At 50.2% G+C, this 25,169-nt stretch overlaps 1 protein-coding gene across 5 annotated transcripts in view; it reads left to right on the top strand.

The window, feature by feature from the left end:
* The first annotated feature begins 1 nt into the window (after position 1).
* PMEPA1 (prostate transmembrane protein, androgen induced 1) overlaps positions 2–25,169 on the top strand; it is a 44,215-nt gene continuing 19,047 nt past the window's right edge. Inside the window, exons 1-2 of one of the 5 annotated variants that reach the window (XM_042045555.1) lie at positions 2–92; positions 15,215–15,253. In XM_042045555.1, coding sequence (XP_041901489.1) covers positions 2–92; positions 15,215–15,253 — 130 coding nt within the window. Of the gene's footprint in view, positions 93–15,214; positions 15,254–24,039; positions 24,048–25,169 lie in introns of those variants that run through there. The other 4 variants (XM_042045571.1, XM_042045563.1, XM_042045578.1 and 1 more) reach the window with 4 other exon arrangements.

Raw genomic sequence — 25,169 nt, 5'->3', positions numbered from 1 at the left:
CATGGGGCTGAACAGCACGGCCGTAGCTATTCAGCCCAATGTGTCCTGCACATGCAACTGCAAAAGGTCTTTGTTCCAGAGCATGGAGATCAGTAAGTACTCGTCCTGCTGCTCCCGGGGAGGGTGCGGGAGGTGCCCGGGGTGCGGGAGTGCCCGGCGGCCCCGCCGCGGGCGGGGAAGTTCCCGCGGGGGCTCCCGGCGGCGCCCGGGACCCTTGGCTGCGATGCGCTTTCCAGGAGTGGTTTTCCTCCCCCCTCCGAGCGAGCCCCGGTCTCTCATCTGTTGCAGCTGGGATGTCGCTGCGGGTGTGACACGGCGCGGGCCGGGCTGGCGGAGCTGCCCGGGGATCAGCCTCCCCCGGCCGCTCCCCGCCGGCACCGGGGCTGAGATCGCCGCTCTTCCCCATCGCGGCTCCATCACCACCCGCGTCTCGCCCCTTGCCCGCGATGCCCTGGTGCCTCTGCCCCGCACCTTCCCCTCCTGCGGGGGTGATGCTGGGGGGCCCCCGCTCTTTGTCCGGGGGTCTGCACTACCCCCGTGTCAATCACCGTCGCCTCGGTACCGGGGGGACACCGCGGTCCGGACGCCCGAGTAGGGTTTGTATTTGGGAACCTGTTCCCCCCGTCTCCAGCCCCTCGGGGCTTTTTGTTCCTAAGGGCGATTTGGGTTTTTTCATTAATATTTTTCAACCCTCGCAGAGTAGCAGTGAGGGCAGTGCCTGACCTAAATATCCACCACTTCTCTATGTGCTCTTTCCCTCTTGGAAATGAAGTGCACGGAGGTGAGAGAGAAGGAATATTACTGCTGAGGGGAGAGGAATGAGTTGGGCTCTTTGGCAGTTTTGAGCAAATGGTATCTTCTGTAAAGGGAAGGTTTTCAAGGCATCCCAGACCGGGCGGGTTGTCAGGATTGTACCCTGCTTAGCACCTTGTTCAGTGCCGTGAAATCCAAACCCTGCACAGACTAATGCAAAATGGCCCAAAAGGAAAACTTGGGAAAGAGTCCGGATTTTGCATATATTCCTGGCACTGCGACGGGGCAGGCTGGCGCTCGGTGCGTGCAGGGAGCGCCAGCTGAGCTGTGCCTGTTTCTGCTAGCACAGGATCTACCCCGTTACCTCCAGCGGGGCTGCAGAGCATCTGTCCCTTGGTATTTTGGATGGCTTTTGTCCAGTGTCTCTGCCTTCTCCTTCTCCAGTTTCATCGTTGTTTAATTCAGGTGTCTTGAGTCCCGGAGAAGGTCTGCAGACATTTGTATACCAGGTACTAAAATGTGTTCATTCTGAATTTTAGCATAAACCATACGCTTTGTACTGAATGCACTTTTAATCTTGATTTAATCTCATTCGTGTTCAGACAAAACTAAGCTGGATTTGCCTGATTTTATTAACACTACCGGTACTGAATAGACCATTATTCTTCCCTGAGTTTAACAGGCCGGGCTAGATGTGCATACCAATAGCAGTGTATAAATAATGAAGATACAGTTCTTTTTTGTGTCAGCCAGTTGCTGAGCATAAACTGTGTCCCACAGAATCCCAAGGATGAGAGACTTTACTTTGTGTCTGATCAAGGCTCATGGTTATAATAAAAGTTGTGAATTAAAATGTGTAATGTCTTTTGAAGAAAAAGCTTCTATTCCAGTCTAACTCTTGGCATGAGGTTTTGTTGGAACAACTCAGGCTTTTAATTTCACTCCTTGACTTTTTAGAAATAGCATAGTTTGTAATTTTTTCCCCCATTTTTTTCAGCATATGATAGGCTTGGTAAGAGGCAGGTGCTGCTTATGGATGGGGGGTGTGAGAGACTGGGGACACTGAATTACACCGGGGGAAACCTTGCCTGAATTTGGATAGGTATTATGGGAGCCTCGTGCCTGATGCTCCTGTGGTCCTTCCCTGACTTGTCCCCTGCCCTCTGTCAGCTCTGAGGTCCTGATACTCAGGTGCTGAGTTCCCATTAGCTCCTTGGACTGAGCCTTGGAGCCTTGGACTGAGCTCCCTTACTGCTGCCCTTCCTTATTTCATGTTGGTGTAGGTTTCTTATCACCAGTATTATTATTTATTTCCTGCTGATGGCGGGCAGCGTTCGCTCACCTCTGTGCTACAGGAGAGCTTTGGTGGCACTGCAGGGTTGTTACCTGATCGCTTCCTCCACCTGGCTCCAGTGGAAAGGGCAGAGATGAGCCTCCCTGAGATAAATTCATTCTACAGCGTTTTTCCTCCTCCAGTCGCTCGATTTTGTGTATCTTTCTGATAAGACTTTGAGGGAACCTCAGAGCAGCTACCACCAGATGCTCCTTAATTTTTCAGCCAAAATTTTCAGTTACCAGGCAGGAACGATTCAGGAGAGCAGCGCGTGGAGGAACATGCAAACTCCTCTGATTTATAACCATCTAAATAGGTTAACTGTCCAACCGATGCCCAAAACCCTTTTCCTCGCAGGCTTTATTCCGTATGGTGGCTGCGGCGCTGCGGTGGAGGAAGCAGCTGGTTTCTGTGTGTGGCGCTCCCAGATTAGGATTATAAAAGGGCTTTTTGGGGGCGGGGGTGCGAGTCTCGCCCGCCGCCGGGCTGGAGTGCCAATATGCCGGGCGGTGCTAAGCCAGCCAGACGTCTGCGGCAGTGGGCTCTAATCGCCTCGGCTGGGTGAAGGAGGTCAGGGGTGACCGGTGTGGCGGAAGAGGCTGTAAATAACTAATTATTTGGCGCGAGGAGCGGAGCGAGGCGCCGTGCCTGCCTCCCCAGCGGGCACCGGCACCTGCCCGCTCCGGCCATCCCGCGGGCACGGCTCCTGGAGGGTGCGGGTGCCAAGGCGGGGATCCCGCGGGCACCTGGGCATCCCTGTGGGAGGTGTGAGGGCAGCTCTCTCCCGGCTGGGTGGCTCTCGGCAGAGGCTTCGCTCATGCAGACACTTTGGTCGTGCAGGAACGTTATCTGAGGCGTTTGGGATTTTTGAGAGGCGTCGGCATCTCGCAGGAGTCGAGTCCCAACTGCAGCGCCGTGTCTGGCTGGGCTGAGCGAACCGTGGGAGTGGGTTCCTGTCCAAGCCAAGACTTCTAGGTTTTCACATTCTTTGGTTTAATAACAAACCAAGTGCATATGGCTCAACCAGGGATCACGTCTCCTTTCCACTTTCACACTGCTTTTCTGACACTCTGTCATCGACAGTTACGGCCTATTCCAGGGCAGAGTGGGTAAGAACCATGTGCTCCTTTATTCCCCCGCAAAGTTTTCCTCGTGGAGGAAAGCCAGAGCTGCTCCCAGTGTTTCAGCAAGCCCGAAAGTGCTTGCACAGAGGATGTTCAGTTTGTGGCATCTCGGTTTGACCTCAGCCAAACCGGGGAGTTCCCTGTGTCTGCCTCTGGCTGTGTGTCTGTGACAAGCTCTGCTTTTTGCTGAGATCAGCATCCCAAGGTATGATCCTGGAGGAGCAGAGCACGGGTGGCTTTTGCTTGTGGTGGCCCAAGAGGTGTCTGTGTGTGCCCTTAGCCATCCCAGGAGACCCGGACACTCTGCAGTCTCAGCCCCACAGGTCCTGTGTTTCATACCCAAGGAAAGGCCTGATTCCCTCAGCCTGGACAGCACAGGGGTCTTTATTAAAATTACAGTTTATTTTGTGCCCTCAGGTAGTGGTTTTAATCTTCGTGTTTTGTAATGGATGTTGAATGGGAGAATGAAAAGACACAGAGGAGGAAATGCAGGGAAAATAGTCAAACTTTGTTTTTTTCCTGTGGGTGAACACCTGGATTGTGCCATGCTGCACAGCGGGACCGGCACATGGCACCAGAGGTGATCCTGTATAACTGGAGGTGATCATTTATAATGCAAAGTGGAGGCAAGACGTGGTTCATTCTTCCTTTTCAGTCATTGTCAGGGTGTTTTCAGAGGAGAGTGTTTGCTGTAGTAAGTCCTGTTACCTTCTGCCATGGAGGCATCCCCCACCCCCTGAATGTTTGCCTTCATTTGTTTAGTAGTGTGTTTTCAGATCCTGATTGTGAGAGGACCAACACTGAAGGGTGTGTGAGGAACAGCAACCATATTCTTTTCCTTAAAGCCAGGAATTGCCAAGGTGGGGTCTGGGATCACCTCTAAATTTTTGGGCTATTGCATTAGCTGCTACCACTGCTTCCTTTGCGAATGGAGAGAAGAGCACCTGCAAACATGTGCTCTTACTTTTATTTGCTGTTGCTCACCAAATATACTAATAATTTTCGATTTCCCAGGCTGAAGTTGGTGGTTTGATAAATCCAGTTTTAGAATGAATTTGTAAACTTAAATTATAAGTGGAGAGACATGAGGAGACCTTTCCAAGGGAAGTACCAAACTACGTGGTGTCACTAATAGAGGGTAATTACAACCCAGCTCCTTTCCTGAGTAACTCATTCTACAGTCATGTCTGTCTGTGTTGTTTCATTCAGGTAGCAGCAGCCATCAGAATTTGCTAAGCCTAATTAGTGAAAAAAAGGTCATTTATTTGCAGTGGTGTCTCATGTGAAAACTGCCAACCAGTTTGCTTCCTGGAGGGAGATCCCGTACTGGTGTGTGGTTTGTCTTATCAGATCCCTCCCGTTCTCTGATACACTGTGCATCTGCTTCTGGCGGGTTTCATCAAAGTGATGAAGCCTGGCTGGAGAGCTCATGAGGAGAGGTACAAGGGCCACTTCGCTGCAATTAAGTGGAAATTTGGTTCACGCCATGAGCGTGCTCCCAGACGTCCATAAAGCACAGGAATCATTGATGTCGACGAGGATGTTTTTATGCAGTGTTCTTCCTGTCTGTGTGGCTGAATTGCTGGGTGATTATTTTATAACTATTTTGGCAGAAGGTAGGTCACTCAGGCAGGTCCCAGGTGAAGAAACGCATCACAGACCTGCTCCGTCTGCGAACGTCGCGGCTGAGTCCGGCACAGGGAGGATCAGGGAGGAATTCTGTGGCAGCAGGGTCTCATCTCCATCTTTCAGAACTGATCAGTGGCTGTTGTGTTGCTGCTTCCTTGCTGCAGGGAATGCAGTAGTAGTCTGGGAGCTCCTCCAGGAGTGATGGGTGAGTGTGGGGTGTAGTGGAGTGGGGCAAGGATGATCCCGGCGCTGAGCATGGGAGCTCAGGTTCCAGGTCCCTGAGTGCCAGCACCTGGAACCTGGACACTCAGTGCTGAGAGCTGGAGAGACCCTGCACACACACACCACCAAGGGCTGACAAGTTTTAATACTTGAGGAGGTCTCAGGGTTCTCCCTGTGTGTGCACACAGCCATAAACACATCCGTGAAACTGAATTTAGTAATACAGGAAAGTGGCTCCAAATGAACTGGTTAATGAAGTAGTTGGTAACCAGAGAAAGGAGTTTTGGGGTTTGGGCTTTTTTGATTGTTTTTTTTGTTTTTTTTAAAGCAGATAAATTTCAGCTGTAAGAATTTATCATTCAAATCAGAGGATTTGGGGAGCTATTGAGAGTAAAGAGAGCTTTGATGATTTGGCAAGGAATACAGCTTCTAAGGCAGTACTTTGATCTGCATTTTAAATGCTTCTTTGTAATGACAGTTTCACAATTTCTTTTCTCATTTTGAGTCAGTTTTGCAGAGGTATGTTTTGAGAGAAAATAGTAACAGCACACATTATTCTTGTTGGCTTTGGAGCCAGCTAGAACTTGTAGTTCATCCCAGATCTTTTGGCTACCATGGCAAATTTATGATTGCACCAAAAAGGAAATTAGTAAAGATGTTAAATATTATCAAAGCTTTGCAAATCTTTTGAAATCTCTCCGGTGTGAAAACTAAACTTGCATTAGCATTTCTGCTGTGGTGTGTTGAACAGTGTTTATCCAAGCATCCACCTAATACTGCAGGTTCCTGATTTAGCTTTCTTTTTTCCTTCTGAAGGACACGCTACTGTTTAGCACATGCATCCTTTTAGTCTTGCATTGCACCTGAAACCTTGGCTCTAGTGACTCAAGTTTTCTAAAGACAACCCTACTGGGAACCTTTCTCCTTTCTTTCTATCTCCAGCACCTTCTCAGGTATATCTAACTGTTGTTGGATGGAGAAGGTTGTTGTTGCCTGCGTGTTCTTATACAAGAGCGCTTGTTGCATTAATTTATGTGGTATGGAGAGGGGTAAGAATTGGGAATGTTTATTAAGGTTTTAATTTAACTTTTGCATAGCATCTTGAATCCAAACGGTGGAGGGGTTTATACCTCTCATTGGAAATCAGTAGCCTCAAGCACGAGAACCAATAAGCAGGTTTTCCCAGATCAGTTTGGAGCTGTGTGGCAGCTCTTCTGGTGCTGGTTTTGGCCTCTCCTGAGCTGTGGCTCTGAGCTGTACCAGGCTGGCAGCTCTCTGCTTGTGCAGCAGGTGTGTAAAACAGGGCACACATTTCATTTGCAAGGTAAATTCGCCCAGGAAGTTGGGTCTTCAGTACATGCAAAGGGTACTGGTAGGCTTTAGATAAATAGTGCTGTGGGTACATTTAACTTTCATCCCTCCCAAATTGTCAGTGACTGTGCTCAGTGGGGCGTTATCCCTGTTTTTGGATCTCTCTGGTAGAAGGTGTTGATTTGGAGCATGTGGCCCTGAGACACGTCAGTCATCCATCCCACTCAGAGACGGTACAGCCAGGGCACTGTCTGTGTTCAAGCTCAGGTTGGCATCAAGTCCACCTTCACTTTTAGATTTTTTTTAACTAAATGCCGCTTTTTCACTGCATACAGCGAGGTAACAGTGCTAAGGTTGTCATCCATCAGTGTCCCCTTTTTCTCCAGGTAGTCAGACTTCCCATTTCTCACTGACACAGGACTAGGTTAATGCTCCATTTAGAAGAGGGTGTGTTTTTTGCTGTGTGTGTTAGCGTGTCCCAGACTGTGGTGTTACGTAAAGACACCTTGCACATCTTTGGAAACTTGCCTCACAAGTTGTCAGTGTTGGTGGATGTCCACGGTGCTTTCAAGTGGTTCACACATTTGTGCTTGGTGTATTCAGTCTCACACATCTCTTTAATAAAATGCCTCAAACTGGGTAATTTTTCACTTGCAGTATACATTCAAAAATGTGCAGTTAGAAAGGCAAGTGCTTTTGCACATGGCAGTTCTCTGAACCATTCACAAGACCCTGCTGATGCCTGCTGAGCTGAGGGATTGTGCCTGTGATGGTTCGTGCTTTTGAGCAGGTGCAAGAGGATTTCCCACATTTGCAAACTTGGCCCAAACAACCCAGCAAAGCAAAATTTAGCCTTGGCGAATGAAAACTGATTAACCCCCAGGCCTGGAGCGTACCAAGGATGAAAAAAGTCACTGGCACAAAAATCAAGGCTACTTTTCAAAGAATATGTGCAAGACATGGCTTGGGGATTTTTTTCCATCTCTTCATTCTGTCCAATATGTAAAGTAGCTGGTTTGTTACTCTAACCTCCTACAAATGATTGTCAGTAATAATTCTGTAAAACTGTGAATCAACTCTGCATGACTTTGTGCAAATAGACTGAGTAATTTCTTTGTTCTTTTCTTCTTACTTTGTAATTGGAGTCTGTAAAAGCCCAAAGGTTTGGTCTTGTGGAAAGCATGATTCATTTATTGGTGTCTGTGCCGACTAGTTATCTTTCAGTAATTCCAGAGTGCTGCTACAAGCCAAGAGTGATTCATACATGGCTAAGTGCACAAACAAATGGGGTCATGGCCATCTGCAGAAACTTTTCTAATCTATTTATGGTATCGGAGAAAGAAGTGGGTGTATTAAGGATGATGGAATAGGTGTCAATTACATTAGTGACTATAACCGGTTAAGTAACGCTCACCATTACTCAAAACCACATCTGCTCCTTGCTAAAGATCACAACAGCAGGTCCTGTTTAAATGTTAACGCAGATCTGATACGAGAGATGGATTGAGTGTCTAGCCTGCTTCCTGAGGAGCTCGCCATCCTCACAGCTCTTCTGCCTTCCTTGAGATTCAGACAGGGATCAGGAACTTGCACTGGGGATATTTGTAGTGGCAAAGTCCATCTCTGCTGTTGCTGTAAGCTTTACACACAGAATTTGGCCTTACACTTCGCTTGTGTTGATGATGAGGGTAGGATTTGTCATTGGCACACCAGGCAGAACGGCTGTGTGACATCTCACAGTGGTGGTCAGGTGGTCAGTTTTCCATCCAAATGCATCTTCAGCGGTTTAAAATCTTGAGGGCAGATGACCAGCATTTTACAAGGTGGCATTTCTCTGCTCCCGTCCCTTTTCAGTAATTGTGAGAACTAATTTTCCCTTTGTAACTCTGGTAACAAAACAGCCCTGGCTGCAGCTGTGTCACAATTGCTCCGTTCAGGTTTTAGGCTTTTGCTTTGGGGGAAGCCATTTGCTCCTGCCCTGCTCAGGAGTGGAGGAGCCGGGCCCAGGGCTGGAGTTGGTTGTGAGGAGGAGAGAGTTTGAGACCAGCAGTAGGAAATAGCAGGGCAAGAAGCACTCCAGAGGCCTATGGTTGAGGATCTCTGGTGGGCTCCCTCTGGACCCCTGACTGCCAGAGCCTGCCTGCTTGTCAGCCTTGCACGCTGCAGCTGCTTTTGCACCTGAGATATGTGTGTCCAACAAGATCTTGGCCTTGCAGAGCATGGAGTAGTCTCACAGTGGGTTAGAAACCTCCCATGTCTTCAGGATGGATGAGTGTTACTCATGATGAGGTTTGGAAGTGGCCATGGCCTCGTCTCCCCGAGCCCTGGGAGACCTTGTACAGTCACTGCTCAGTTTGACTTCAGAGGACTTGAGTAGAACACAGAGCTCACGGACTCCAATTTCTGTAAACTGAATTTAAGCATCAGCACTGGCCAAAAATATGTAAGAATTTGGCAACACATCGTTGTTGTCCTTCCACTGATGTTTTGAGCACTGTGTTCGGCTGCGCCCTCGCTGCACGTGCTCCCATGGAGGGAGACGAGGCCTGGCTGACACCCTGAGTTCTCTGCGGACAGGGAAGTGACCCAGACTTTTGCCCAAAGGACTGATGAGTCTCTCCTGATGTCTGAGCAGCTTTCTTCTCCTGCCCTTGCTTTACTTAAGTCAACAGATTGTGTAAGCCACATGCGAGATTTACCTGCAGGGCAAGTGGGAGAGAAGCAGTGCCATTTGGATGAATTCCCAAGAGACATCTAACCGCTGAGTGTTCAGACTCACATTTCCAAGCCTGAGTCCTACAACAGTCCTGAATCTCCTCGTCGCCTCTTCCCTCCGTGGCTTTGGCTGCCGAGGACGAGTCCCAGGGAATTTGCCGGCTTTGGCTGCTGGCTGGCAGCTCCCCTGCGGGCTGGGCTCTGCTGAGCAAGCTTGGAAATTCTCCCCCTTAGTGGTTTCTGTTTAATGTTATGATTAATGTCGTTATTTCTTACGAAAACAAAAGATCCCCCCAAAGCAGAGCGGAGCCCCGCGCCTCCCACACCCTCCTGTGCTGTTTCCCACAGTGCTGAGGGTACATGGGGCTGACTCTTGGAGCCCTTCACAGGGTGAAACCCACAGCTCAGCAGCTGGAATGACCCAGGGTTGGGCTTGTCCTTGGTGCCTGTTCCAAGCCTGAAACCAGGCTGGGTTTCCTTGTGCTCTTCACAGGTATTTGTGCAATGAGAGTCAGTGGTTGTCGGTGTCCCCTGCGCTGGCTTGGCTGCCAGGGCTTGGCTTCACTGAGGACAGATGTCTCAGCTGCTTTCCTGGAGGAGCAAGTCTTGCTCTTTCTGTGTTGTTTTCATTATTTCCACCATTATTCCACTTAGCAAGGGTGGTCTCTTGGCTTCAATACCTCAATACCAGAACAGCATACACAGATTAGGCTGTTAAGCACTGAGCTCTGAAAGTACCTTGTCCTGCTAGGTGCTCTCTTTAGGACACTGAAGAAACAACATGATTGATGGGCACTTGCTTCACACAATTCTGGGAAAATTATCTTAAATTGCAATTATTTCCCGTGTAATAAGTAGGAATGTAATTTTTGTTGTTACACTTACATTACTGTAATGGGACTTTCCTTCAACAGGAAGATGTGTTTTCGAATTCAGCATTTCCCTCTCCAACTGCTCAGACACACACAAGGTGTGTAACACTTAATGATACTGATCACTGGTGTGTAATGCAATCAGGGTTTATGTTTCTCTAGTGTGACTTAGTCATAGCAGTATATAGACACTGCACCTTCCTCAGCTTTTTCTGGGAATGCAGGTGCTGGCTGTCCTGTCAGCTGATGTGCCAGAGATGGGCTCAAAAGCCAGGAGAGGGGGCAGAGGTCTGTAATGGGGGTCCTGTGCGAGGTGCAGAACAAACTGCAGAGTTACAAACACATTCTCTCCTGCTGATAGCTTTTAATCCTCATCATTCTCATGGGTTTTCTTGATAAATACACTTCTCAACCTCCACTGAGTTGCCATCCAGGCCTGAATTGTAAGGAACAATAAACGTAATGGACAGACTCAATTTAATAGATTTCACTATGAGCTTTTTATAGTGCAGCTTTTTTAAAGAGAAGGAAAAAGGGATGACTGCATTTATTTACTTGAAGTGCAGAAAGCAGCTCTTTAAAATCTGAGGGAAGCATGCCCGAGTGGGCTCAGTTCAGCTGGTGGTTGTGGAATGAGGGAAGGATCCCTCCTGCTGTGCAGCCTGCGGAATGCTGGCCGGTCTGGAGTGGGTTAACAGTGTGTGCAGATGTTCAGGAATTCCTCTTTTGACTTGACCGTGGGGTTTTGCTGCTCTTCAGAGCACAAGTGCACTCCAGTCACAGCAGGTTCATGGGTTTGGAGATGCCTTTCATCCTCTCCTGTTCTTGCTGTGTGCTCGGGAAGGGATCACGCCGTATCTTGCAGCCATGTGTCTTCCTTGGTTGCGTTTCTAGAGATTTGCAGACCACATAAAGCATCCATTAAATTAAGCAAAATGGCCTTTAGAAAGCAACAGTTCAAGTGGAAGAAATGCTTTATGTAACGTAGGGGTATGTGAGGGGACCTAAATACAAGCTTAAATTGGCTGTTACGAAAATAGGTATAATTGGGTTTTTGCACAGTGATTTTACAGATTCTGAGTTTAATGTCCTGGTGAAATCCTGCGTCCAGTCCACGTGCAGCCGAGGAGATGGGGGTTGAGGAGCCCAAGTAATGGGACGTGTTCTAGGAACAGCCTTGCCCTCGATTGCAAAACTGGCCATACCTGTCATTTGCTGAGGCTCTGCTGTGTCTGAGAGGTGTCTGGAGCAGTAATTTCTCTCACCGGTGTTTGCCCTTCGGTCTCTCCCCTCAACCGCCCCGTGTCAGGGGAAGGGGCATCTCTGACCGTGGTTGTAACTGCTTGCAGGTGAAAAATGCAGCTGTACCCTCCTAACTGGGCACGTGCCAAGAGCTGCAGCTTTGTTTTGCAGCCAGATCAATGCAGTTCGTTTAAGTCGTTGGGTAATTTAGTAGCTGGAGGCACTTCTGTGGGCTTGGCGTGAGAGCGACTGCTTCACTCCCCCCTCGGGAAGGCTGGGAAAGGTTTCCCTCTGAACCCAGGCTTCCTCAGCTGCATCCGGGCACAGGTGATGCTGTGGGGTCGTTGTCCAGCCGTTCTGGGATCAGGAGCCTGAGGAAGTGGAGGATATCACATTTTGACCTTGCATCCTCATATTAATCCCGATGGTTTTTCCTGTTTTAATATTTAAAGCCTTTCCGTTCCTCTCTGGAGAGACAGAGTATTGGCTCTCCTCGGTAAAGACTGACACATCCTCTTTTGCAAAGCTCATCCCAAAGCAGGTTTTCTTAATAGAAATCAAGGCGCCTTCGAATCCTGTTGGCAGGAATTGAAGGAATAATTTTTTTATTTGGTCTATCTTCAACCAGTTAGGCCTGAGAGATGGTTTCCTTTCTAGCCTACTAAAGGTCCTGCAAGGATGAAAAAAATCTGTTGCTTTCCTTGGGGTCTCTTAGCCAAGGCATGGCAGGAAGGCCTGGCAGTGTGAGACAGGGTGGAAAAAGCTGAGATAGTATTTGCTGCTTCTTTGAAACTATCCCTTTTTAGTTGTCTAAACAGCGTTTCAAAGAAAATCTCTGCTCTTCTCTATCTTCTTCCAGCATTATGATTCTATATAATCACTTTTCTTTCTCTAAAAGAATAGAGTGTGATTTTTTTTTTTTTTTTGCAGAAGGAAGAAGGGATAAATTCCAGATGTTGCTGGGATACACTTTTTGCCTCTGTTTAATGTTTAGTGGCTTCAGTAAATATGCTGCAAGAGGTGGGGCTGGTGTTTTTATTCCAGGACAAATCATCTACAACAAATCCCATCTGCCTGCGGGGGGAGAGCATATCTTGGGTGTGACCTGGTGGGCTTGGAGCTGATCCTGCCTTTCCTGCCCTGCAGAAAGGCAACAGAGACTGAGGCTGGCCCAGGTGCTCCTTTGGGGTCTTTGTCCTTGGTCACCCACGATCTTCACGCTGCCCTTCCCATGCCACTCCGGCTCCGTGAGTGTGGGGGTTGGATCCCTGGCATGGGAATGGGCACTTCTGCTCTAAACTGGCACAGGGCATTTTTGGGAGCAGCTCTGCCCTGCAGGCAGCCCTGGGTGGGTGAGGGCTGTCACGTCCTCCCTGCTGTCCTGCGTGGGATGCTTTGTTTAGAGGGACTCTCCCATCAAGCCAGGCTTTTTTTGGTGCTGGTGTTGCAGCCCAGCAAAGAACATCCATGTGCCCCGCACCAGAGGGGGGCTGGATCCAGGAGCTGGGCTCTGCAGACAGGCAGCCTTTTCCCTCCTTTCCCAGCAAAGACTTGCCTTTTCGGTGCATGCCATGCTTGTCTCTGCTTTGCAGCCTTGCAGGCTGAAGCAGCAGTGATTTTCCAGCATGTGTTGCTCAGAGGCGTTGTGGGACCAACACGGCAGCTCCGTTCCCTGTTTCATGTTTTCACCTGTTTAGGCGAAGTACATCCCTGCTTTGTTGGCAGCCTGTTGGGTTGCACAAACAGTGTAAGGCAAAACCACGAGCAGGTGTTGGTCCAGCCAGGGTAATTACTGGTTCCATGCTGCTGCTGGTAGGCAGAGGAGCCTGAGCCACCCTTCCCATGGAGCTGTCTGGCAGCACTGCGGCTGCAGAAGGGCTCCGGGCACGGCTCAGCCGCTCCCTGGATCTCTTCCCTGCTGCTGATTGCATAAAAAAAGTTTATGCATATAAGGAGGGAGGGAGGAGAGCTGAGGGTGGCTCTGGTCAGGTTTAAAGCACCGACTTTATGTGCCAATGCCCATTTGCATTTAAAAAGTTGGCAAATGCATGGCTGAACCTAAAGGGCAGATGTGAGGATGGGAGAGACAGGCGTGCTAAGAGGGAGGGGAGAAGAAACGTCCCAAAATCTTGCCTGATTTCAGAGGGTTCAGGCTGGCTTCTCCCACATATCGCAGACCATGGTCAAACATCTTGGATGAGACATGATGGGGACAATGTGCTCACATGTGCACAGGGTGTCACGCTGCATCGCCTGGGCTGTGGAGCAGGGAGGGGAGAGACATTGCTTTCTACCCTTTTGGAAATTTAGCCAGAGAAAAGCTGATCCTGATCCAGCCAGCTGCATACATAGGGTCTCTTCTTCTCAACCCTTAAATTTCCTTTGGACTCCCACCCTTCTGGGTCTCCCAAGCCGTTTTGGAATCCACTTTTTCTCAGACTCTACATTTTACTTTTGGGACTCCCACCCTTTTTGGCCTCCAGTCTTCTTTTGGCCTTTTACTCCTTTCCAGCCTCCCACCCCTTTCCAGGCTCTGTGCAGTGAGCTGGCTGAGCAGGAGGAGGAGGTCCAAGCTTGTTGCCACACGTCGGTGTTTGGCTCGGCAGAATTCCTTTCTTTCCTTTCCTGTCACGCTCAGTGTCGGTGCCCATTCCAGCGGGGTGGTGATGGTGGTGCACATGGGCCTGGAGGCTCTTGGCTGCCCATGTGCATTCAGGTGACACCTCGTGTTTGCAGGGCCACTTTTGAACAGCTGCATGTGAAGCATCTAAATCAGCCTGACCTTCACATCGGTGAGCCCAGCCTGCAACCCCTGCTGCAGTAATTTACAGCAACTCTCTGATCCTAAATCTTTTCCTGGGATGAAAAAGTTGCTTATCTCTGTCCTCCCAGGTACATGGGAAGTAACTTTTTAAAGCTTTATTTGAGAGCAGTGATGTGCTGATACATTCCCTTGAGCCTCCCAGCCTGCTCTCTTGCTGGAGAGGCAGGAGCTGTGTGAGGAGCGGGCGGTGTGTCTGTGGCCCCAGCGTGGCATGTCTGGCAGCAACAGCCTCCCTTGCTCTCGGGTTAAAGGCCACTTTTATAGGCCAGTAGGACTCCTTCCGATCAGACTGTACTAATTAGTACCAATTAACCATTATCAGTGACAGACAGTTCTTACAGGCTTCATAAAAGAGTCCTGCGTACACGCGTTTCTCTGGCGAACCTCCTGCGGGATGCAGAGCTCCCACCCAGCCCACAGTGTCTCAGCTTGCCAGGCCCTGGGGAGGATCCATGTTCCATAATCCCTTCAGTGTTGCAGGTAGTCACACACTGATGGGTGAGGGAGAAGTCAGGAGTTGTCTTTTCTTGCAAACTTTTTGCTGCTTTGTTCTCCTCACTTGAAAATACATCTGCTGGGCATTGCTCCTGGGGTGTTGTGCAAGATTTTGCTGTGGCTCTTCCTCTTCGGTACTCCACAGCCACTGCCCTCGCTCTGGGCACGGGGTGTCAGGAGACCCTGAGCTTTCACCACACTCAGCAGCATGTGGGGCTCAGCTCTGTGTGATTGCAGAGGAGACAGAATGTGATAAATAGTCCACCAGTGCCTTGAAGAGCAGAGTGCTGCCCAGGGCCATGGATAGGCAGTCTGGCACTGCTGGATGTGGCAGGGAGGTCTCTGGGGTGGGCTGAGTGATCCCAGAAGCTTCACAAACCTCTGTAGAGCTTTGGCATTGCCATCAGGCATGATCAGGAGAGCAGTCCTGGGGAAGCAGGGGAGAGAGGAACGGGACCTCAAGAGACAGTGTCTGGTGTGGGAAAAGCACGTGGGGTCACTAACCAGGAGTGGTGGCAGCCCTGGTACTGTTGGCCCTGCGGAGGTGGTAGGCGTGGGAGCAGGTGTCTGCTGGCCACAGGGGAGCTGTGCCAGGACGAGTTCCCAGGAGGGGAGCTGGGGTGTGTGTGCAGCCGCTCGGAGGTGGCTCCCATCACTGACGGATCCTTTCTGTTTTTCTTTCAAATGTCTCCAGGCACTGAATGTTTAGGTCGCACCTTTCCAGGTAAACTGGGTAAGTGAAGTATTTCAAGAGTTGCCAAGATCTAATTACGAAGGCTGATTGCATGATTGCAGCTGCTGTACCGTAAACACCCCGGTTACTGCTCCACGGAACGGGTGGGACATTGCCTGGCCCCGAGAGCAGCAGGTACCTGCTCTTCTGGTGCAGAGGGGATGCAGTGGTGTCTTCAGAGGCTGACTGTGCAAACTTTCTATTTTTTGTCTATCCATACCTGGCTGCACTTTGGCAATCCTGGATGGGATTTTTTTTCTTCTGCTGTTCAATGTAGAAACATGTTCAAAAGCTGAGTGTCCTTTTAAGCACCAGCTCTCTTCCATGTGCTGCTACTCTGGCAAACTGATGAGCAGCATTACATTGAGGAAAGAGACTTTCACTCTATTTTATGAAAGTAGTTGACATTCTGAACCTTTTTAAGTCATGGGATGTGGGACTTCTGCTGAGTGTGGCCAGAGATGCTCACAGACAAAACCAGGTGTTGGAAGCCTTGCTAAACCAGGCTCCTGGATTTGAGCTGAACCTGTTCATGAAAGAGCCTTTAAAAAGACACTGTTATAATGTTCGTGGGTCTGTCTCTCAGTTTAGAATTGAGTTCATGACAGTACCTCAAAAGTAAGGTGTCTTTGCTCAACTGTGGTGTTGCAAGCCTGCTGGGGAAGAACCAGCTAAATAAAATGTTAACAAGGGGTAAATAAATGATTTTAATAAATGGCAAATCAATTGCTATAGAGCCTGTGAAGTCAATAGAGCTTATGACCTTGGCTTATAACCACACTCAGATCCTTAACGTGCTTATAATGCCTACAAATCATTCATTAGGCTTTTATCAAGCATCAATTAGTAAAAGTCATGATCTAAAATAAGAGGAAAAAAAAGGATTTATTTCAGTTCCTTTATTTCGAGCCTGGTGGCACAATTTGGTTGCACAGCAGGATAGTCCTTGCCTATGCAAAAAAGCTGTAAGACACCACTGGTCCCCCGGCAGCGTTATCGTGGTGCAGACATCAGGCAGGGAACCGCGGGAGCCCGAGGCTGGGATCAGCCCCGGAGCTGGGACACTCACACCAGCCCATAGAGAAACTATCCTGCAGCAGGCAATGGTTTGTTTACATTTATTTGATATTAATGCCTTAAGATCCCAGCGGATAAGGCGGGCAGAGGGAGCCCTGGTGTCCCCGTGCTCAGGGCAGCTGCTCGAGGTGTTTTCACTCCAGCAAGAGGTGTTTGGCTGTCTCTCCACGGCTGTAAAACTCGCACCCGTTTTCTTGTGCTGTGATTTGGGAAAGCGTGTGAGCAGGGATGTGTTCGAGCTGTGCTGCTCTTCCTGCTTTCCCTGGTCTTCCCATTTTGTGTGTGTTTGTGCCTCGGGGAGGGAGGCAGAGATGCAAGTGAAAACATGCGGTTTTCTTAGAATATAAATAACAGAAAATTAAGTATAATTTTTGTTTGTTGTAGAGTCATTCCCTGCAGTCTCCAGTTGTTTGCTCCTTTGCTGCACTCCTGTGCTCTTCGGGTTTTTTTCATCTTACCAGATGGATACTATTTGGAGTGTGCTGCAGGACACTTCGGTGATCTTGCTGCGGGGTTCATTGTGCGCCCAGCGAAGAGCTGCGCTTGCAGACATCAGTGCATGCCCGGGCTTCTGAAAGCCCGGCCTGCCAGACAGGGCTGCCTCTATCAGACGGCTTTTTGCCTCGCCTTTGTTGTCTGGGTCCTTGTCTGCAGCTCCAGCCTGGGCCGGCATTCCCAGACATCGCCACCTCCACCACCCGCATCCTCCCGGAGCGTCCTGGTGCTGCTTGCAGAGCCAGAACCCCAGGGGGAGATGGCCGTGCCCATCCCTGTGCCACCTGGTCTAAAGCCCTGCACATGGTGGGTCAAAACACCAAACCTGGGCAGGGAGCGGCACTACCTCCCTCAAGGGAGGTTTGGCTTTCACTGGGCTTTTTTTCCTGGGTTTTTAAGGTATTCCACCATCTCCCTGGTAACTCCTGGGTGTCTGCGGTGTGGATGTCAGGCTCTTGGATTCCTGTACATGACTTGTGGATCCCTCTCTTGCCTGCTGAGAGGGAACAGTTCGGCCGAGCTGCAGCCTCTGCCCAGATCTGTGCACTGGAGCATGGTCAAGCAACACTGTGTCCCCTCCATGGGGAGTAAAAAAAGAGGTGCTGCAGTTTCTGCTGGGTTTTGTGTCAGCTCTCCTGCTTCTCACGGAGGCTGGCTTGGACATGGGCACAGAGGGGGAGGAGGGAATGCCCTCAACAAATGGCTATTCATCTTGTTTAGGAGGAGATGCATTCCTTGAACTCTAAAATCAGAGGGCAGGGTGGAGGGTTTTCACCAAGCAAAATTCACATAGCTAAACATGTAAGTACGTGAAAACACATGATTTCTTAGAGGTTTGGGTGAATTCTGAGAGAAGCTGGGTCATGCTCTGCATTCACTGAGATGCTCTGTGAAAAAGCCAGTGTGCACCATTCTTTATTTTATTGTTGTGGGTTTGGGCATTTTGTTATATTAGTCTTAAATGCGTTTGTTTCCATAGCTGCACACTGCTGATAAAATCCCAGTGTGGGATCTCTCAGTCTCCCCGTGCATGTGCACCAAAAATAAATCCCAGGCAGTTGTCAGGAGATGAGCTGCTGCCATGGCAGGTGCCAAGCTGTGAGGAAGTCCTGGCTGGACCCTGCTGAGGCTGCAGGTGTGTAGCATCTCACCCCGGTGCCACCACGCAGGGCCCTGCCACAGCTCCCGGTTCTGTTGGTGCCTCAGTGGTCCCAGGGACCTGGAGCACCTGAGGAAGGCGTTGCCACAGGACTGGTGATGTTTTGGAGAGGGGGTAGGAAGCAACAGAGGCAGGGGGAGAAGAAAGTCCTCGTCCTTCACCTTTTTGTTGTGTAAGGTATGGATGTGGTAAGGTGTGCTGGTGAAGGATTGGCATCATGTGGCCATCAGGAAAAAACTCCTCACTTGCTCTGAATTCACTGCATTTGCCATCAGCTGTTGAAATTTCACCTCTCATCACAAGGAGGTGGGGATTTAATAGCTGTTTAAACTATCTCAGCTGCTGGGTCTGGTTTTGCTTGGTCTCAGGCTGTAACTTCAGAGGTCCAGCCTGGAGCTGGCAGAAGGATGGGGGCGTTCCCTGAGGTGGCTGCTGGCTGTGCCCAGGGTTGCAGGTCCCGTGTGGAGCGGTGCCACTGGGCCAGTGAGTGTCTCTGATGCCCAGGGTGGCACCACACCAGTGCCACCATGGGTCATGGTGGTTTCTTAGCTGTATAGCTGGGCTGGAGCACATCTTCCAGGTATTTATTTACCTTTCCTTCAGGAATAGTGAAACTAAAGGGTTTTGTTTTGCCCAAAGTTCTGATCTGTGGGTTCCCAGGTTTGCGTGCGGTCCCACTGTGTGCTGGGTGTGCTTGGGGAGCTGCTGCTCCTGCTGCCTGGGCTGACATGGTCAGGGCATGGCCGGGGCCTGCGGTCACCCCAAAACCGTATCCTGAGGGCACTTAGGGGCGGCTGGCCGGGAGTGCTTCCCCTCACTGCTCTGCCAGGGGTGTCCTTAACCCCCCCGGATGCTCTCTCTCCTTTAATGCATCTTTTTAAGTACTGGGTAATAGTGTTTTCTTTCTGGCAGAGACCAACGAGGGCTTTTAATAGGTCTTTTGTTTTCTCTTCGTGCGGTTCCCTGGCAGTAACCGGCCATTAGCTCCAGCATTTATTTAGGGTATTTGTATTTTTATATGTGGGGACCTCAACACTGAGAAGCCAAGGGGTTTGATCAGGATCACACAACAAATACGTGTTAAAGCTGGGACTTCAGCTTTTTCTGAATGTTGAGCTGACCTCTAGGCTTGGCAGAGAGTGAACATCTCGGTTTGTCTCCTTTTAACTGAGCCAGACAGGGAAAGCAGAGAATAAAGGTTCTGTGGAAGGAAGCATATTTTTTTTTCACTCTTTCCTGTTGGCAGTCTGCACGGAGCTGGAATTGCAGGATCACGGTGTTCAGGAGTGTGAGGATGGTATGTGTAAAATACACGGAGGCAAAGGGAAACCCGCGGCTGGAAATCTGACGGGCTCCTTCACCTCCCCGGGTTCCAGCTGCGCTGGGAAGTGGAAGCTACCCTGCAAAGGCTGTGCTGGGGAGGAAGGGTGGGCTGTGCGAGCCCCCTCCCCCGGCAGCGTTTCGGGGCGATGCTGGGGCTGCAGCTGGGGCTGCCTGGCTGCTCCTGCCCCGCAGCGCCTCTGTGCCCGCCTTGTCTGAGCAGCCCCAGTGTGCTGGAGCACAATGCTCCCTTCACTCCCCGTCAGACTGGAGGTCTAGACGCTCTCCCTGCCTTTTGTTATCAGGGTCACAGGTTAGGGAGCGTTCCCAGCTCCTTTTCCCTCCGCTGATCAGGAATCCCTCCCCGCATCCAGTGCTGCACCGGGGCACCCCTCCGGAGGGAGTCACCCCGCTACCCAAACACGCTTAGACTTAAAATTATTGTGGCAGCTCCCAGAAAGAAATGCGCCTTTGAAAGGCAGTCGGGATCACCCCCACTCCAGTTCTTGCCGGCACAGATGCTCAGCTGACACCAGCTAAATAGAAACCTTTTAGCCCTTGCCAGTAAGTCTGGAGCAAACTGCCAAAAAAGCATCGAGGACCAAGATACAAAACGAAGTCAGGCCTGAGCAAAGTACTTGCAGATGAAGGATGGAACTGATGTGTTCTGTCTCTTGATTTTTAGCACATGAGGTGCTTCAGTCTCAGGGGGTTTTTTTTAAATACATGGTGGCATTTTAAAGGTTTTCAGCAGATACAAAGCAAGTAAGTCCCCTAGCAACAAAGGGATGTTTTTTCCCTTAATGCAGGCTTTTTTAACGTGAAGCATTTGTGAAATTTTCCTTCCCCCTTGAAGACAAGTTTAGCTGAAGGAGACATTTTTAGTGGCTTTTAGACATATTTAGAGATGGGACTTGAACCTGTGATGTTGCTCCTGCCCCAGCCCACCCTTTGTCAGCCTTGCCCTGGCCAGGAGGTGCTTCTGGGCTGCAGCTCCTTGTCTGGAGGAAGGAGGTGCAGAGATGGGAATGGTTCGATAAAGAAGTTGGGAACAACTTTTTTCTTCTTCCTGGCAAGAAGACATAACAAAAAATTGGCAGGTTCATGCTTTTTATTATTGAATTAAAATCTATTAAATAGTAACAGAGAGCCAAAACCTGAAATTGCTGTTAGGCACTGCTCTTGGTGAAGTGAAATGCTTCTGGATCTGGCTCACTTCTGCATTTCACGTGTGTGTGTGCATGTGTATCATGTGTGAAGAATGAGTCTATGAAGCTCAAATAGAGGTTTTAAATAGAAATAATGCTGGCAGCTCTTTCTCCCTGAATCCAAGGCTATTATGTGTCTGGCTCTTGCCAACATGAATTGCAGAGGAAGTTCATGTGAACTCCATGGCTGATCTGACAGCTGCACAGCCATGGTGGGTTTGAAGCCCAGGCACAGTTGAGCAGAAGTGATGACATTTTTTGGTGTTTCTTCTTTTCAGAGGGTGAAGGGGGACCAAGGGAGCCTATTTCCCACCCCTGTCCTGGCACATGCAGGGATGGGCACATTGGGCAGTGGTGGCCCAACTTCTTCCCCAAAGCTTTATCCGTGGTCCCAGATGCTTCCACTCTCAGGGGAATGTCACTGATTTGTGCCACTGACGGGGGACATGAGGGGGACACGGACCATCCCACTGGCAGTGGTGGAAATCACAGAGCCCCCAAACCTGCCTCTCGCCCCTGTGAGAATCCTCATGCACCTGTGTGCAGTGGGAACAGTTTGGGGTTAATTCCTCTGCAAACCCGCAGTGCAGCGAATGATGCTGCTTGTACAGGGCATGGGGGGAAATAATGTTAAATTAAACTCACCGTAAGGGAAGAAAAGCATCCAGCCTCATTCTTTACTGCTCATTTTAGTAATTTCTTCCAGATAACCTACACATCTGTGTCAGTGCAATTAAAGCAGAAATTCTGTCTAATGAACAGTTGTAGCCCTTGGGCTATTGCGGAATGAACAATGAAGTTGGAAACAGTCTTATTAAAATAATAATTAAGAAACAAGGGTTGGGAGACAGGGGGAGGTGCAGATGAGGTGGTGGTGGGATGCTATAGGGTGAGGAGCAGAGGAGAGCTGACTTCGACCTGGTTCTGAACTTCCAGGGGTGACTCCCGCCATGACCCTGCCCTGTAGAAGGGACTGGGCAGCGAGGCTGGACCCGGGGCTGGGCACAGGTCATGCCAGGGACATGTGGTCATTCCATGTCACAACAAAACAGTTTCTCAAGCCCGTCTTGCACTGGAGTGGGAGTGGTGGCCCAGGCTGTGGCCTGGCCCTGTCACGGGCAGCGTTTGCCCTCCTGTTCAGCAGATCAATGATTTTGGCTGTGTATTTTATTTTGAGGTTTTCTTCAACAGCTGATAAAGCTCAGAGAGGGAGGAGAATGTTTCTTGTGTTAGGCAGGATTATATCTTGTTTTGCTTTCCCCAGAAAACCATCCTTTCTCAGTAAAAAACCCAACACTCTGCTCACCCACATAGTTTGCTTTAACTTTCTTTTCTCTTTTACATTCCTGAGGACTGGGACTGACCAGGCTCAGCTGTGTCAGTGATGGGGACTGGCCAGTTTTTCTCATGTGATACAGTTTATTCTTTTGTTTCTAAGTAAATAAAAACAAAAAATTCCTTTTCAGTGTTAACCCTTGGGGTTATAATAGTGTCTCTCTGCAAGTCATCATTTTTTGCCAATAAATCAGTTAAAACTTGGAGCTAGCTTTTTCAAACTTAATACACTCCTATTTAGAAATGCATGTGCTGCAGAAAGTGACTGACTCTCGGAATAATAAAAATAAATTTAAAAAAAAGCAAATGCCATAAAAAAAAAGAGGCCAGACAAATCCCAGTGGAATGATACATTGGAATGATTTTAGTGGGATTTATATCTACGAGCTGTGGGGGTTTTGTGGTTTTTTTTTCTTTTGAAATGGTTGTGAACCAGAGTGATTACTTATCATTTTCATTTTAACTCCATCTGACAAATCGTTTTAGATGGAGAAAGCAATACTGCATCTTTAAATGGCTACTCTGTCAGCGCATCTTGCAGGGCTTTAAATGCCCTTTGTTATCACAGTCTAGACAGGACGCAGGCGGAATATTTGATATGTTATAAGGCAGAGATGTGACAAGGTTGAATTAATTTACTGGCTTATTTAAAACTGAATTTCAAAACATTTTTCCTTACAAACTTGTCTTTTTCTCTCTCTATCCTATATTTTTTTTTTTTTCGAAGTTCGTGCAGTATGTTTCGACTGTTTAGACTGGGAGAGGAGACATTGGCTTACTGCAGCCTGCAGTACTTTAATTGCCCTTTTTATGACTGTCTAGACATCATGCAGATGCATGTTTGTGGTGAGAAGACATTTCCCCCTCTGGTTATACGATAGTCTGAAACCTTTACATTCCCTATCTCCTTACCCCCTCTGCCTTGGAATGCGCTTTACTCCCTCCATCCCCGAAAATCACTTTTCCCCGTAGTTTTATTTTTTGAAGGACACTTCAGCCGCCGTTTTCCTGCTCTTTTCCACGTGCTGGCGTGCAAACGCTTAGTGGGGATGGAGGTGTGAGGAGGGGATGGCTCTCGGGGGTCGCTGCACCGGGGGTGTCCCCGCAGCGCTGTCCCCGCGGTGGGTGCGGGTGCCGAGCACATCGGCGCGCTTTGAATGGGTGCGGAGTTTTAGTTATGCAAATCGATGCATTAATTAACCCCGTTGCTATAGCTACTGCTTTATTGTTAAATGCAGTGAAAAGGGGACAGGCTGTGTCCATGGATAATCCTCCCGTCGGTGCTGTGCCCCCTCCCGCCCGGTGCGGGGCAGCTGCCGCCCGCATCCCGGCGGGCAGGTGGCGGGGCAGTGCCGGCCCGACAGCGGCCGGGATGGGCCGGCCGGGGCTCTGCCGCCTGCCCCCGGGCCCATTGTGGGGGCTGACCCGGGGGTCGGCTCCGTGCAGCCCCCCCCGCCCCGTGTGTCTGGGGATGGGACGGAGGAGCGGGACAATGGGGCGGCAGGAGGGACGCAGCTGGGCCGGGATGGGGATGCTCGGGGGAGGGGGGCAGAGCACCCCGGGATGGGGACTGGGTTGCTCAGGGAGGGCGGGGAGGCCCAGGATGGGGATGCTCAGGGAAGCCCAGGACTAGGATGTTCAGGAAGGGCAGGTGACCCCAGCCCGGTTCTTGGCCCCAAACCCCATCTGTGGCTGGCCTTCTCTTTGTGTGTGCCCTAAAACCTGCACATACAGAACCCCCCAACAAAACAGACTTCCCAGCAGATCTGCTGTGGGAGTTAAAACCTTTCTCAGGCTGTTGCTGCAGCTGAGGTGGAAGTAAATTTATTACCTTTAATTTTGTCAGATTTGGGGCGGTTGTACTCACCTCCCCCATTCACTCTGGTGTGTGTGTATATATATATAAATATAATTTTTTTCCACATCTCTGTGAGAGTGTGCACATGCATTCGCTTCCATCTGGTGGTAGCGACCAGTTCAAGAACTCAAATCCTGCAGTGACCAGACACAGTGTGCCTGTCTGGGCATTTGCATGCATTTTGCATATTTTCTCTCTGCAATGCATAATTTTGCCTGTAACTTAAGAGTGTCCTTGTTCTCTGGGAGTAATTTGCCTTGTGAAAGGTTGCTCCTCTGGTGCGCGGGAGCTACAGAGTGGCACTGATGGTAACGGCGCTTGGGAAGAGGCAGAGCAGGGAGAGTTTCCCGTTTTTTGGCCCTGGACGGTGCTGAGGAAATCCGGTCGCAGTTCCAGCCCTGTCATGACCTGTGTGGCTTTGGCCAACTTGCTCAATCTGGGTTTCGACACCCGTCTGCGAGCCAGGGCAGCCCCTGTGGCACTGCTGCCCAGGGCTGCATGTCCTGGAGCCCCCAGGGGAGCTGCAGCATCAGGACAGGGGCACGGCAGGGTCTCCAGCACCGCTCCCAAATGTCACGGGGCTCCATGGGGCTGTGCTGGTTGATAAGTGAGGCGGTGTGAGGGAGCCATGCTGGTACAGAGGAGAAATGCTGAAGGAGCACAGGATCCCCAGCCACAGTTCAGGGTGTTTTGTGGCTTTTCTGCACCTCAGTTTTGTCCCTAGCCGGGTGCTGGGTGTGAGTTGATGGGTGTCATGCTTGTGTCAGGGAGGCACAGGCACTGCTGCTGTCTGTGTCTCACTCAAGGTGCCCCTTCTTGAGCACTGGTCCCACAGGACTCGCTGGGCACCGTGACAGGGGTTGGGTGCTGGCACTGGGACACCTGGAGCTGCCTTGGACTCTGACAGGGCCATAGCTGAGTGCACTGGGGATTGACCCACGGATGGTTTCCCCAAGAATAAGTGGAAATGGAAACTTCCTAGGGGACAGCCAGGGTGGAGAGACACCTGGTGAAACCCAGCGTATACAGCGTTTGTTTAGCTGGAAGAGGCTGTGGTTGATGCCGATGACATCCACAAACCCCCATCTCCACACCCACGTGCTGTCCCCGCCGGCTGTTGTGCGCTGGGGTGTCCCACACAGAGCAGGACAGCCTGTGCCATCTCCCTGCTCCGCTGCCGCCTGCCTTTCTGTGTGCACAGCAAGCGCAGCCTGCTGGCTCCTCGTGACCTTCACAATTCAAGGCGCCTTGTTGTGCTGGGCTGGGTGACAAATGAATCCCATATTCCCCATATTCCTTGGTGTCTCCGTGGCAGCAGGAGGAGGGAGCAGCTCCGGCACTGCTGGGTGACGCGATGCAGGTGGATGCAGCCGATGGAGGCTGCAGGTGCCCCGTCAGTGCGAGGCAGCTCCATTGCAGTGGGAGACAGGGCTCAGAGGAAGCTGGAATCAGGAACCCAGTCCC

The sequence above is a fragment of the Corvus kubaryi genome, unplaced genomic scaffold, assembly GCF_017639235.1.
Source record: "Corvus kubaryi isolate FWS band 111438036 unplaced genomic scaffold, C.kubaryi_AGA036_p1.0 134, whole genome shotgun sequence".
NCBI lineage: Eukaryota > Metazoa > Chordata > Aves > Passeriformes > Corvidae > Corvus > Corvus kubaryi.
This window is presented reverse-complemented; position numbering and strand designations above follow the sequence as displayed.